At 41.8% G+C, this 10,446-nt stretch overlaps 1 protein-coding gene and 1 long non-coding RNA gene across 3 annotated transcripts in view; one reads left to right on the top strand and one right to left on the bottom strand.

Annotated features, from left to right (window-relative positions):
- The first annotated feature begins 521 nt into the window (after positions 1-521).
- rpgrb (retinitis pigmentosa GTPase regulator b) overlaps positions 522-10,446 on the top strand; it is a 12,563-nt gene continuing 2,638 nt past the window's right edge. The window contains exons 1-13 of one of the 2 annotated variants that reach the window (XM_061889139.1): positions 522-662; positions 942-1,067; positions 1,156-1,248; positions 1,318-1,380; positions 3,759-3,917; positions 4,014-4,163; positions 6,050-6,208; positions 6,284-6,439; positions 6,521-6,645; positions 6,714-6,905; positions 9,564-9,750; positions 10,058-10,152; positions 10,227-10,286. In XM_061889139.1, coding sequence (XP_061745123.1) covers positions 632-662; positions 942-1,067; positions 1,156-1,248; positions 1,318-1,380; positions 3,759-3,917; positions 4,014-4,163; positions 6,050-6,208; positions 6,284-6,439; positions 6,521-6,645; positions 6,714-6,905; positions 9,564-9,750; positions 10,058-10,152; positions 10,227-10,286 — 1,596 coding nt within the window. In that variant the 5' untranslated portion in view covers positions 522-631. The remainder of the gene's footprint in view (positions 663-941; positions 1,068-1,155; positions 1,249-1,317; positions 1,381-3,758; positions 3,918-4,013; positions 4,164-6,049; positions 6,209-6,283; positions 6,440-6,520; positions 6,646-6,713; positions 6,906-9,563; positions 9,751-10,057; positions 10,153-10,226; positions 10,287-10,446) is intronic. The other variant, XM_061889140.1, reaches the window with a different exon arrangement.
- The window catches only part of LOC133544093 (uncharacterized), a 2,723-nt gene continuing 2,604 nt past the window's right edge, over positions 10,328-10,446 (bottom strand). Inside the window, exon 3 of the long non-coding RNA XR_009804584.1 lies at positions 10,328-10,446. This exon is cut by the window's right edge and continues 688 nt beyond it. This is a non-coding gene — a long non-coding RNA (uncharacterized LOC133544093).

Genomic DNA, 10,446 nt, shown 5'->3' with positions numbered 1-10,446 from the left:
TGTCAGTTTAACATCTTTGTTTTCTACCTGTCAACTGTCACTTTAGCATCTTTGTTTTCTACCTGTCAACTGTCACTTTAGCATCTTTGTTTTCTACCTGTCAACTGTCACTTTAGCATCTTTGTTTTCTACCTGTCAACTGTCGGTTTAGCATCTTTGTTTTCTACCTGTCAACTGTCACTTTAGCATCTTTGTTTTCTACCTGTCACCTGTCAGTTTAGCATCTTTGTTTTCTACCTGTCAACTGTCAGTTTAACATCTTTGTTTTCTACCTGTCAACTGTCACTTTAGCATCTTTGTTTTCTACCTGTCAACTGTCAGTTTAGCATCTTTGTTTTCTACCTGTCAACTGTCACTTTAGCATCTTTGTTTTCTACCTGTCAACTGTCAGTTTCGGCTGCTAGCCGGCTCCTCATCACCACTTCAAGATGGCGGCCCAATTTCTCGCGTCACAGCGGCCAATGCTACATCTCCTTAGACCGTGTCTATGGTAAGGCCCCTTTAAAAGTGACACAGCGGTAGCCTAGGCGATATTGTGTTGACTTCCGGCTAGTCCGGCGGCAAACAAGAGGGTCACCAGCCCGCCAGCACGCCCATGACGCCGAGCAAAGAGGATTAAAGTGCCGCAGAGATGGCAGGGGAGGCGGAGGATGAGATTCCTGGTAAATAAAACGCTTCACATTTTCTTTAAGCACTCATTTATGTAAGGAAATCGCCCTTAGAGGCAATGGCGGGTGTTGTACGCGCGCTCACATTGAGGCTTCCTTACTAGCTAATAATGTTCATGTTGGGTGACATTTATCATTGAAATACTTTCCTGATGCAAAGTCACGTTGAAACAAATACTTTTGTTTACATATTAGTACGTATTTGTTCTCAGTATATATTTTCCAATCGCCATAAATAAAACCGTATTGTTTGTTGTCCACATTATCTTGCAGATTCGGGAGCAGTTTTCACATTTGGCAAGAGTAAATTTGCTGACAATATTCCCAGTAAATTTTGGTTAAAAAACGATATCCCTTCCAAAATAGCATGCGGGGACGAACATACCGCCCTAATAACAGGTACCTGCTTTCTTGCAAATATATTCTATTGAGAAAGGTTGTTTTTTTTCAACTCGTTTAAAAGGTTATTCCATTTTTGTCTTCACAGAAAATGGGAAGCTCTTCATGTTCGGCAGCAACAACTGGGGCCAACTTGGCCTGGGCTCCAAAGTGACTGTCAACAAGCCCACCTGTGTCAAAGGTTTGCCTTCAATAAACTGTTCAGTGTGCAAGCACGGATTTAATATTTTGCGTTTGTGTCTGCATTCAGCTCTCAAATCCCAGAAGGTGCGTCTTGTAGCCTGTGGAAGAAATCATTCGCTCATTTGCACAGGTCAGCATCGTAGGATCTTTTCCAGCCTCCCTGGCGCTTTCTATTCACCCTTTTTTTAAATTTAATTTTTATTGACATCCAGCATCAGACATTCTTATCCATTCCATCATATTCACATTCATCATATATCTGTGGTCTGCCCTAAATGTCAAAATATAGTTTTTTTGTTTCTATCCCAACCATACCACCCTTCCATCCATTTTCTACCGCTTATTCCCTATTGGGGTCGCGGGGGGCGCTGGCGCCTATCTCAGCTACAATCAAGCAGAAGGCGGGGTACACCCTGGACAAGTCGTCACACAGATAGACAGACAATATTCACACTCACATTCACACACTAATGCCAATTTAGTGTTGCCAATCAACCTATCCCCAGGTGCATGTCTTTGGAGGTAGGAGGAAGCCGGAGTAGAACCCACGCATTCACGGGGAGAACATGCAAACTCCACACAGAAAGATCCAGAGCCTGGGATTGAAAGAAACAGCAGGAAAACAAAGTAGTATTTGCAAATACATCAATTAATTAAAGAAAAAATAAATAATACATTAATAATAATAATCCATCCATCCATCCATCTTCTTCCACTTATCTGATGTCGGGTCGCGGGGGCAGCAGCCTAAGCAGACAACCCCAGACTTCCCTCTCCCCGGTTACTTGGTCCAGCTTCTCCCGAGGCGTTCCCACGCCAGCCGGGAGACATGGTCTTCCCTGTGGCCTCCTACCGGTCAGACGTGCCCTCAACACCTCATCCGGGTGGCATCCTGACCAGATGCCCAAACCACCTCATCTGGCTCCTCTCGATATAGAGGAGCAGCGGCTTTACTTTGAGTTCCTCGCGGATGACAGAGCTTCTCACCCTATCTCTAAGAGAGAGACCCGTAACCCGGCGGAGGAAACTCATTTGGGCCGCTTGTACCCGTGATCTTGTCCTTTCGGTCATAACCCAAAGCTCATGACCATAGGTGAGGATGGGAATGTAGATCGACCGAGAAATTGAGAGCTTTGCCTTCCGGCTCAGCTCCTTCTTCACCACAACGGATCGATACAGCGTCCGCATTACTGAAGACGCCACACCGATCCGCCTAGCCCTAATAATAATAATCAGAAATGAAATAAAATTTTATATATATATATATATATATATATATATATATATATATATATATATATATATATATATATATATAATATATTATATATATTAGGGCTGCAAATCTTTGGGTGTCCCACGATTCGATTCATTATCGATTTTTGGGGTTGCGATTCCATTATAAATCAATTTTTTTCGATTCAACGCGATTCTCGAATCAAAAACGATATTTTTCTGATTCAAAAGGATCGTGTATTCATTCAATACATAGATTTCAGCAGGATCTACCCCAGTCTGCTGACATGCTAGCAGAGTAGTAGATTTTTGTGAAAAAGCTTGTATAATTGTAAAGGACAATGTTTTATCAACTGATTGCAATAATGTAAATTTGTTTTAACTATTAAACAAACCAAAAATATGACTTATTTTATCTTTGTGAAAACATTGGACACAGTGTGTTGTCCAGCTTATGAGATGCCATGCAAGTGTAAGCCACTGTGACACTATTGTTCTTTTTTATTATTTTTATAAATGTCTAATGATAATGTCAATGAGGGATTTTTAATCACTGCTATGCTGAAATTATAACTAATATTGATACTGTTGTTGATAATATTCTTTTTTGTTTCACTACTTTTGGTTTGTTCTGTGTGGTGTTTGTGTCTCCTCTCAATTGCTCGGTTTGTTGTTGCTGGGTCAGGTTTGGTTTTGGAATTGGATTGCATTGTTATGGTATTGCTGTATATTGTTTTGTTGGATTGATAAAAACAAAAACAAAATTATTTTTAAAAATGAGAATCTATTCTGAATCGCACAACGTGAGAATCGCGATTCAAATCAATTTTTTCCCACACCCCTATTATACATATATAGAGTAATCTTTTTTTTTTAAGCAGTAAAATCAATACTTTTGAGAAATTAAAGTCAGTCTTATGGAGCGTGACATAATTGACCCAGTTTTGCCAGTATGAAGTAAATTTCTCCAATTTCTAATGAATAAAGGCAGTTATCTTCTCCATTTGCTATATGTCCATTGTGATTTCCATCCATTGCTTCAAAGTTGGGCTCTCCTGGGATATTGTTTTCCTAGTAATGCTCTTTTTACAGGCCACTAGTAAGATATTCATTAAGTATTTATTCTTTTTTCAGCCAGTTCTGAGGTACATGTCCAAAAAACAGAGTCTTACTTTCAAGGTGTATTTCACGTTTGAAAATATCCTATCAAACTTGGTTTATCTCTTTCCAATAGTCCTGGCGCTTTCTTTTCACCTTTTTCCCCTGTCCTAGTTCAGGGTATTGTGTACGCTGCGGGCGGCAACAGCGAGGGTCAACTGGGGCTTGGCGACACCGAGGAGAGAACATCCTTTCAGAGACTGGAGTTCTTTGACTCCTGCGGGTCCATCAAAATGCTGGCTGCTGGTTCAAACACGTCGGCGGCGCTAACTGGTGAGACACTTGAGGCCGCGCATGTCAGGTGTTGATGGCAGCTTCGGCTGCGATGACACATGGAGAGCCTTTTTTGTTCCCATCTGCTTGTCTCAGAGAGTGGTGAGCTCTTCATGTGGGGGGACAACTCAGAAGGTCAAGTTGGCTTAGGGAAGGAGAGCCATGCCTGCCTGCCACAGGAAGTCAGTGCTGGACAGCCCATCAAATGGGTATCCTGCGGGTATTACCACTCCGCTTATGTGACAGGTGAGCTGATGTACCAGCTGTGCGACAGTACTAAGAGCATTGTTGGACAATGAGTTGATAGCCTGTGACTTTTACCTCAGTGGCTAGCACTGCTCCTATACCTGTCAACTAGAGATGTCCGATAATATCGGACTGCTGATACTAACGGCCGATAAATTCTTTAAAATGTAATATCGGAAATTATCGGTATCGGTTTCAAAAAGTAAAATGTATGACTTTTGAAAATGCCGCTGTACAGAGTAGTACACGGACGTAGAGAGAAGTACAGAGTGACAATTAACCTTAAAGGCACTGCCTTTGCATGCCAGCCCAATCATTTAACACCTACGGCTTTTTACGCACACAAGTGAATGCATTGCATACTTGGTCAACAGCCATACAGGTCACACTGAGGGTGGCCGCATAAACAACTTTAACATACCGTATTTTTCGGACTATAGGTGGCAGTTTTTTTCATAGTTTGGCCGGGGGTGCGACATATACTTCAGAGCAACTTATGTGTGAAATGATTAACACGTTACCGTAATATATCAAATAATATTATTTATCTCATTCGCAGAAGAGACGAAGAAAATGTCAGCAATCGTCACACACACGTCAACCAATAAGAATTTGGCGGGGGAGAAGTGCATTGTGGGTCATGGAATGCTAACTGCTACATGCTATATGCCACTGCCTTAACTATTAAAATGGATCATTTCATGGTTGGCGGTAACTTTTATAAAAAGTGAGAAGGGCTGACCAAAAATGGCGTTGAAAAGGAAATCATGTAGTGCAGATTACAAGCTGGATGTAGTGAAATATGCAGCAGAAAAGGACAAGAGGAACCGGCGCATACCTTTGGAGTTGGCAGAGTTGTTTAGAAGCCACATCCAGGAAGAAGATTTCATGGGATTTATGGATTAGGAGTGAGAGATAGTTTGGTAAAGGTATAGCATGTTCTATATGTTATAGTTATTTGAATGACTCTTACCATAATATGTTAGATTAACATAGCAGTTGGTTATTTATGCCTCATATAACCTACACTTATTCAGCCTGTTGTTCACTGTTCTTTATTTATTTTAAATTGCCTTTCAAATGTCTATTCTTGGTGTTGGATTTTATCAAATACATTTCCCCCAAAAATGTGACTTACTGTATACTTCAGTGCGACTTATATATGTTTTTTTCCTTCTTTATTATGCATTTTCGGCCAGTGCGATTTATACTTCGGGGCAATTTATAATCCAAAAAATACGGTAGTTACAAATATGCGCCACACTGTGAACTAACACCAAACAAGAATGGCAAACACATTTCAAGAGAACATCCGCACCGTAACACAATATAAACACAACAGAACAAATACCAGAACCCCTTGCAGCACTAACTCTTCCGGGACGCTACGATATACACCCCCCGCTAATCCTTACCTTAATCCCGCCCACCTCAACGTCCTCATGCTCTCAGGAAGAGCATGTCCCAAATTCCAAGCTGCTGTTTTGAGGCATGTTAAAAAAAATGATGTACTTTGTGACTATCAATAATAAATATGGCAGTGCCATGTTGGCATTTTGTTCCATAACTTGAGTTGATTTATTTTTTTACATTGTTTAATGCATCACAACAACATGAGGCATAATAATGTGTTCATTCCACCACTGTATATATCAGTATCTGTTGATATCGGTATCTGTAATTAAGAGTTGGACAATATCGGAATTTCGGATATCGGAAAAAAAGCCATTATCGGACATCTCTACTGTCAACCGTTGCTGATTCTTGGAGCCCAGCATGGACCGTGCAGGATAGCCACTGTTCCACTACAGTAGAACGTCTGGAAACCGTCAGCATGTAAATAATATGCTTGTTTTCATGCTCCTTTGGACCTTTGGGACCACCAGAGGATGGAGCTTTGTACACATTTGGGGAACGTGACAGCGGTAAACTGGGCCTGGGAACAGACCAGCTTCCTCGGCATCGAGTCCCTCAGCTGTTGAAGACCATCCCTGACCCTGTCACTCAGGTGGCATGTGGTGGCGGGCACACAGTGGCCATCACAGGTAGGACACGTTTCAGTTATGTGCTTTGTGGACTACTGAGCAGCACCGAAACCTCTTTTTATCCTTCCATAACAGAGAACGGCATTTACACCTTTGGCTTGGGTCAGTTCGGTCAGCTGGGCCACGGCACTTTCATATTTGAGTCCCCGCTACCACGCCCTATAGAGCACTTTAAGAAAGGCAGAGTGTCCCAAGTGGCCTGCGGAGAAAACCACACCGCTGTCATCACAGGTCTCTGCACGTTTGTGTCTTTGCACATTTCCAGTTCATCATGGGGAGTGACTCTGGGTTTTTTTTCTTTGCTTTTGTCAGACAGCGGCCTGCTCTACACATTTGGCGACGGTAGACACGGAAAACTGGGTCTGGGAGAAGAAAACTTCACAAACCAGTTCAAGCCAACTGTCTGTCCACGCTTCCTTAAGTGCCACGTCCAGGAAGTGGGTGTTTGCCTGCAGCTTCAATTGCGCCTTTGTTTCAATTGCTTCATGACGCTGTTGTCTGGCAGGCTGTTTGCGGCGGCTGTCACATGGTGGTGCTGGCTCGACCCAGGGATGCCAGCCACAGCAACGTCTTGCTGGAGGACAACGATGTGGCCGAGGATTACCTGGAGAGGCCATATGTGGAGCTACTGGGAGACACCACAGACACCTCCACCTTGCAAAGGAGCGGCCCGGCCCGTGTCCGCCGGAGGGAGAGGGTATGTTCATCAAACGACCTCAGGCAGGGGCGTCCAAGCGACGCCCCGTACTTGGTTTGGCCTGCAAGATGTCACAGGTTTTTTTAGGGAACCTGGACCACAGGGTGCGTCCAGCTTAATTTTCAATATCTGCCGCTCTAATTGCTATAACTTTTCCGTCACTTATTGGACATGGTCAATAAATCAGATCAATGACCATGAATTTAATGTTGAAGTGTATCCAACCCAGCGTTTACTTATATGACCCAATACAAACAACCTTTCCCAGTCGTGGTGCAAAAAACCTGCAACCATCAAAACAAGTCAACACAAAAGGTCACGCATAAGACAACCTACTCACGGAACATTGTGGATAAGACTAAAAAAAATCCATGCAACATAAATTTTTCTAAATTACATCAATGTAATTAAATCCTTTACAATGCAGAAAGCGAGAAAATGCAAAACATTCTCTCCACACTTCTCTGTTCGGTGCATTTTAGCTGTTTTAAAATTTCTGATTGATTTACAAAACTAAGAAGGTCGTCACAGAAGTAAACAAGGTAGGAGTAAATCTTTCACATACTCTAAATATCCAATTATATTAAATATTATCATTACATTAATACAATATGTATGTGTATATATGTATGTATGTGTGATTTCATACATATGTATATATGTGTATACATACATGTGTATATATACATATGTATGTATTTCTATATATTTAAATACATAAGGACGGCATGGCGCGGTTGGGAGAGTGGCCGCGCCAGCAACCTGAGGGTTCCTAGTTCGATCCCCACCTACTACCAACCTCGTCACGTCTGTTGTGTCCTTGAGCAAGAAACTTCACCCCTGCTCCTGACGGGTGGTGGTTAGGGCCTTGCATGGCAGTTCCCGCCATCAGTGGGTGAATGTGTGTGTGAATGGGTGAATATGGAAATAGGGGCAGCACGGTTGTACAGGGGTTAGTGTATGTGCCTCACAATAAGAGTTCAATCCCGGGCTTGGGATCTTTCTGTGTGGAATTTGCATGTTGTCCCTGTGACTGCGTGCGTGGGTTCCCTCCGGGTACTCTGGCTTCCTCCCACCTCAAAAGACATGCACCTGGGGATAGGCCCCTCCCACCTCCAAAGACTTGCACCTGGGGATAGGCCCCTCCCACCTCCAAAGACATGCACCTGGGGATAGGCCCTTTCCCACGTCCAAAGACATGATTGGCAACACTAAATGGTCCCTGGTGTGTGAATGTGAGTGTGAATGTTGTCTGTCTATCTGTGTTGGCCCTACGATGAAGTGGTGACTTGTCCAGGGTGTACCCCGCCTTCCGCCTGAATGCAGCTGAGATTGGCTCCAGCACCGCCCGCGACCCCAAAAGAGACAAGCGGTAGAAAATCAATGGATACATACATATGTGTACATGTATACTTGTATAAGCTGTATATGTGTCCATATATATATATATATATATATATATATATATATATATATATATATATATATATATTAGGGGTGTGGGGAAAAATTGATTCGAATACAATTCGAATCGTTTACATTGTGCGATTCAGAATCGATTCTCATTTTTTTAAAAATTGATTTTTTATTATAATTTTTTATTAATCAATCCAACAAAACAATACACAACAATACCATAACAATGCAATCAAATTCCAAAACCAAACCTGAGCCAGCAACACTCAGAACTGCAATAAACAGAGCAATTGAGAGAAGACACAAACACCACACAGAACAAACCAAAAGTAGTGAAACAAAAATGAATATTATCAACAACAGTATCAATATTAGTTATAATTTCAGCATAGCAGTGATTAAAAATCCCTCATTGACATTATCATTAGACATTTATAAAAATAATAAAAAAGAACAATAGTGTCACAGTGGCTTACACTTGCATGGCATCTCATAAGCTGGACAACACACTGTGTCCAATGTTTTCACAAAGATAAGATAAGTCATATTTTTGGTTTGTTTAATAGTTAAAACAAATGTACATTATTGCAATCAGTTGATAAAACGTTGTCCTTTACAATTATAAAAGCTTTTTACATAAATCTACTACTCTGCTAGCATGTCAGCAGACTGGGGTAGATCCTGCTGAAATCTATGTATTGAATGAATACACAATCCTTTTGAATCGGGAAAATATCGTTTTTGAATCGAGAATCGAATCGAAAAAATCTATATATTACCGAATCATGACCCCAAGAATCGATATTGAATTGAATCGTGGGACACCCAAAGATTCACAGCCCTAATATATACAGTATATATATATATTGTCTTCTCAAATATTTTCTGTTACGCCTTCCCTCCCCCCCAGGAATATAAACATAGCCCCCCCCTCCGCCCATTGTTAACTTTATAATTTGTCTATAAAATAGTTGTGGTTCCAGTGAAGCCAAGTGCTACATACGCTTCATCATATTAGATGTGGGGGGGTCAAACATACATCCTTGGCATTGCACTGCGGCCCCGTGAGGGGGGCCTCACTATTTGGAAAGGACTGCTTTACATGCAGTCGTCCAAACTTTTTTTAGCACAATGCGGCCGTCAAGTAAAAGTTTGGACACCCCTGCCTGAGGCTTCCAATGTACCTTCTGTAACATATTGCTTTTGGCATTTTGTGATTTTTCAACCGCCTCCTCCTCATAGGAACAATCACCGGACCAGTTTGGAACCATGTTCAGTACGCTGAACACTATGACATCAGGCTTCCTGCAACCACCGCTTCCTGTCTCCGGCAACGCCATCTCACCCAGTCCGCCTTCATCAGAGCTGGCCTGCAGAAAGGTGCTCCATAGCGCTCATCAACACGGCAACGCTGGGTCAATCGGCAAGGGTAGCTACCGCACTTCATTAACTTCATAGACGTGCCCTGAATATTCTAACGTGGGCAGAATGGATTATTGTTTTCTAGAACGTTTTCCTCTCTCTGGTGATAATCCACATGGTTCCTATAGTTTTCGTTATTTTTATTTATTTATCTATTTTTTTGTCCTGTCCAGTTTGTCAGGCAAATCATATATGATGTAGATGCCCATATCGGCTGTTGAGATTTACTTTACAAGAGAGAAGTGTAGGATACTTCTCTTGTTGGTTCCTACAGTTCGAATGTCAAAGTAACATGTTGTGTTGTGTGCAATTAGAACTGGTTGCCGGCAAGTCTGACAACCTTGTGGAGAGCCTGAGTGACACAGACAGCGTGAAAGGTTTGGGAGAAACCACCAACTTTCTTAACATGGTAAGATCCCCCCCAACCTGCCAATTGATTGTATTTTAAACTGTTGGCTCTGCTCATGTCTCCTCTTGTCATAGACACATGTGATGAAGATGGACCCTGGAAATAAAACCCTTATACTTTCTCCAGTTCACAAGGTATACATTCAACGTGTTTGACAATCTTTTTTTCACCAAGGTCTGCATACAGAAAAATCCTAGATTTCAGTTATCATTTTGATATTCAAGTTTATTTTAAACACTAAAACCAAAGGTGTATATTTTATGGGTGACAAAGCATATTATCATTAGTATTGTA

Source organism: Nerophis ophidion, linkage group LG27 (assembly GCF_033978795.1).
Source record: "Nerophis ophidion isolate RoL-2023_Sa linkage group LG27, RoL_Noph_v1.0, whole genome shotgun sequence".
Classification (NCBI taxonomy): domain Eukaryota; kingdom Metazoa; phylum Chordata; class Actinopteri; order Syngnathiformes; family Syngnathidae; genus Nerophis; species Nerophis ophidion.
The sequence above is the reverse complement of the archived record's forward strand: the minus strand, read 5'-3'. Positions and strand labels throughout refer to the sequence as shown.